The sequence below is a fragment of the Octopus sinensis genome, unplaced genomic scaffold (assembly GCF_006345805.1).
Source record: "Octopus sinensis unplaced genomic scaffold, ASM634580v1 Contig03157, whole genome shotgun sequence".
Classification (NCBI taxonomy): Eukaryota; Metazoa; Mollusca; class Cephalopoda; order Octopoda; family Octopodidae; genus Octopus; species Octopus sinensis.
Genome location: NW_021826283.1, coordinates 5,001 through 9,573, shown reverse-complemented (window position 1 = coordinate 9,573; position 4,573 = coordinate 5,001). Strand labels below are relative to the sequence as shown.

The 4,573-nt window shown below is 39.3% G+C and overlaps 1 protein-coding gene across 1 annotated transcript in view; it reads left to right on the top strand.

The window, feature by feature from the left end:
* The first annotated feature begins 429 nt into the window (after positions 1 to 429).
* LOC115227440 (solute carrier organic anion transporter family member 1B1-like) overlaps positions 430 to 4,573 on the top strand; it is a 7,301-nt gene continuing 3,157 nt past the window's right edge. The window contains exons 1-2 of the mRNA XM_029798271.2: positions 430 to 600; positions 3,953 to 4,145. Coding sequence (XP_029654131.1) covers positions 474 to 600; positions 3,953 to 4,145 — 320 coding nt within the window. The 5' untranslated portion in view covers positions 430 to 473. The remainder of the gene's footprint in view (positions 601 to 3,952; positions 4,146 to 4,573) is intronic.

Below are 4,573 nucleotides of genomic sequence, written 5' to 3'. Positions count from 1 at the left end.
GACAGAAAGGATGCCAATACAATACGATAGGACAAACGATAATTGTATATATATATATATTATATATATATATATATATATATATATATATAAAATATATATATATATATAAATATAAATATATATATATATATATATATATTATATATATATATATATATATATATATATATACATATATATATACATATTTATATATATATATACATATTATATATATATATATATATATATATATATATATATATATATATAGATATATTACATACATATATATATAATATTATATATATATATATATTATAATATATATGTATATATATTGTATGTATATATATACATATATATACATATATATATATCAAAAATACCATTAAGTGACAGGATAGATTGTATGCATTCTAATTCTAACGTTTTTAATCAATCCGAATGAAGACCTATTGTTAACATTCGGACGCTTCTTTCAGAACCCAATGCTCATTATCATTTCACTGGAAACTGGAATTAATGCATTTAACTCATCTGGTGGCATTGCATTTTTGCCGAAATACTTTGAGCATGCATTGCGATGGCCGACCTGGAAAGCTAACATAATTTTTGGTAAGCATTAACGTTTTCACAAAATAATTATTGTCTTATATCATTTGCCTTTTACCTGTTTCGGTCATTGCATAGCCGCCATTTTGGAACACCAACTTGAAGGGTTTAGGCCGGAAAAATCGACCGCTATCCTTTTTTTTAAAACAGCCTAGCGTTTAGTTTGTCGGTTTCTTATGCTGAATCGCTAAGTTACAAGGACGTTAACTAACCAACACAGATTGTCAAGTGTTTGTGGCAGACACTTGCAAACACAAAGATACACACATACACAAATATACATACACATAGGCGTAGGAGTGACTGTGTGGTAACTAACTTGCTTACCAACCACATGGTTCGGGTTCCGTCCCACTGCGTAGTACCTTGGGCAGATGTCTTCTACTATAGTCTCAGGCAGACCAAAGCCATATTTTCATAGTCCTCAAAACGATACTCATCTGAGTGGTCTTGCCTTGCAAGTACTCAGTGACTTCAACAATGCTAGTGTTACAGAAAAGTACCCAGTAAACTGTGTGAAATTATCGTTGTTATGAAGGGCATCCAGTTGTAAAAAGCAGGCTTTGGAGCTCGACGCAGTCACACGCGGTCACATTTTGAATATATATATATGTATTAATATTTCTTTGATAAAACAGTCAATCAGCTATCTAATTTAAAACAGCAAGTAGGTGTGACTGCGTGGTAAGATGCTTGCTTTCCAACCACATGCTTCCGGGTTCAGTTCCACTGCGTAACACCTTCGGCTGCGTCGAGCTCCAAAGCCTGCTTTTTACAACTGGATGCCCTTCATAACAACGATAATTTCACACAGTTTACTGGGTACTTTTCTGTAACACTAGCATTGTTGAAGTCACTGAGTACTTGCAAGGCAAGACCACTCAGATGAGTATCGTTTTGAGGACTATGAAAATATGATACATGGGCAGTATGTGTGTACATGCATGTGTCTCTATTTGGCTCTCACTGTTCTTACCGGATTATGGTCTCTCTACATCCTCGTAAGTAAACGGTTCGGCAATAAAGATACCAGTAGAATAACTGTCAGACATAAAAAAAAAAAACTAAATAAATAATGACTCTCTCTTTTACTTGTTTCAGTCATTTGACTGCGGCCATGCTGGAGTACCGCCTTTAATCGAGCAACTCGACCCCGGAACTTATTCTTTTGTAAGCCCAGTACTTATTCTATCGGTCTCTTTTGCGAACCGCTAAGACGGGGACATAAACACACACACCAGCTCGGGTTGTCAAGCAATGCTAGGGGGACAAAACCAACACACCTATATATATATATATAAATACATACATATATACGACGGGCTTCTTTCAGTTTCCGTCTACCAAATCCACTCACAAGGCTTTGGTCGGTCCGAGGCTATAGTAGAAGACACTTGCCCAAGGTGCCACGCAACCCGGAACCATGTGGCTGGTAAACACGTACTTACCACACAGCCACTCCAGCGCCTATGACTACTGAGAACGATTAGAGGAGGCCCAGGGCTCAATGGTTAGGATATTTGACTCATGGTCGAAAGATTGGACTTTGACTCCTAGACCGGGTGACATGTTGTGTTCGTGAGCAAAACACTTCATTTCACGTTGTTGTTGCTTCAGCTGGGCAACCAAAAAATCCTGCAATGGATGGCGGCCTGTCCGGTGAGGAATATATACGACATGAAAAATGGGAAGCGGTCCGTATGAGCCTATATGATATGGGAAGTAACTTAACTTTTTTTTACTGGAAACAATTGATAGGACCAAACACTTAAATTCAATGCCAAGCATGCCCGCAGTCCAATCAGAAAACAAGTAAAAGAATGAAAGACTATTCATATAAACATTTACACAATTGTAAATATTCTACGTGTACATGTGTATACGTTCATATATGTACCAGTTAAGCCTGGGGTCGATGCATCGACTTAACCCTTCCCGCAAATTTTGAAATCACTATTTCATCTAACTCTTCACTCTTTTACTCTTTTACTTGTTTCAGTCATTTGACTGTGGCCATGCGGGAGCACCGCCTTTAGTCGAGCAAATCGAACGGGACTTATTCTTTGTAAGCCCAGTACTTATTCGATCGGTCTCTTTTGCCGAACCGCTAAGTAACGGGGACATAAACACACCAGCATCGGTTGTCAAGCAATGCTAGGGGGACAAACACACACACATATATATATATATATAAATACATACATATATACGACGGGCTTCTTTCAGTTTCCGTCTACCAAATCCACTCACAAGGCTTTGGTCGGTCCGAGGCTATAGTAGAAGACACTTGCCCAAGGTGCCACGCAACCCGGAACCATGTGGCTGGTAAACAAGCTACTTACCACACAGCCACTCCAGCGCCTATGACTACTGAGAACGATTAGAGGAGGCCCAGGGCTCAATGGTTAGGATATTTGACTCATGGTCGAAAGATTGTGACTTTGACTCCTAGACCGGGTGACATGTTGTGTTCGTGAGCAAAACACTTCATTTCACGTTGTTGTTGCCTTCAGCTGGGACAACCAAAAAATCCTGCAATGGACTGGCGGCCTGTCCCGGTGAGGAATATATACGACATGAAAACTGGGGAAGCGGTCCGTATGAGCCTATATGATATGGGAAGTAACTTTAACTTTTTTTTACTGGAAACAATTGATAGACCAAACACTTAAATTCAATGCCAAAGCATGCCCGCAGTCCAATCACTGAAACAAGTAAAAGAATGAAAGACTATTCATATAAACATTTACACAATTGTAAATATTCTACGTGTACATGTGTATACGTTCATATATGTACCAGTTAAGCCTTGGGGTCGATGCAATCGACTTAACCCTTCCCGCAAATTTTGAAATCACTATTTCATCTAACTCTTCACTCTTTTACTCTTTTACTTGTTTCAGTCATTTGACTGTGGCCATGCTGGAGCACCGCCTTTAGTCGAGCAAATCGACACCGGGACTTATTCTTTGTAAGCCCAGTACTTATTCTATCGGTCTCTTTTGCCGAACCGCTAAGTGACGGGGACGTAAACACACCAGCATCGGTTGTCAAGCAATGCTAGAGGGACAAACACAGACACACAAACATATACACACACACACATATATATATATACATATATACGACAGGCTTCTTTCAGTTTCCGTCTACCAAATCCACTCACAAGGCATTGGTCGGCCTGGGGCTATAGCAGAAGACACTTGCCCAAGATGCCACGCAGTGGGACTGAACCCGGAACCATGTGGTTGTTTAGCAAGCTACTTACCACACAGCCACTCCTGCGCCTATAACGGTCATAATATATTTTTTAAAACATCAATATTATAGCTGTTCCTTCTTTTTCTCCTTCAAGGTAGTACACTCATAGTGATGGCATCTGTTGGGTTCCTGCTTGGAGGAACCATCACCAGCTTCTTCAAAATGGGGCCAAAAGCCTGCCTGAAATTCTCAGTTTTCGCACTTTTTTTCCGATTGTGCTTCTACTGGCTCTGCCTTATTGATTTTTGTCCGGAATTAGAAACAAGATCTAATACATTATTAAAAAGGTACGTTGTTATTTGTTGTTAACAGTAATAATGGTGTTGCTGTGTTGGTGGTTTCGAGTGGAAGGATGCTTAAAGAATCGGAAGAAATGCCGTTGAGTATTTGGTTTCAAATTTTTGGCAGACGGCCAGCAGTTTGGGGGAAGGGGTACGTCGATTACATCGATCCCAGTGCTCAATCAGCACTTATTTTATCGGCCCTAAAAGGATAAAAAGTAAAGTCGATCTCAGCAGAATTTGAACTCAGAACGCAAAGAATCGGAAGAAATGCCGTTAAGCATCTGGTTTCAAATTTTTAGTAGACGGCCAGCAATTTTGGGGGAGGTGATTAGTCGGTTACATCGGCCCCAGTGCTCAATAGGCACTTATTGTATTGAACCCAAAAGGATGAAATGTAAAGTCGACCTCGGCGGAATTTGAACTTTAAGAGG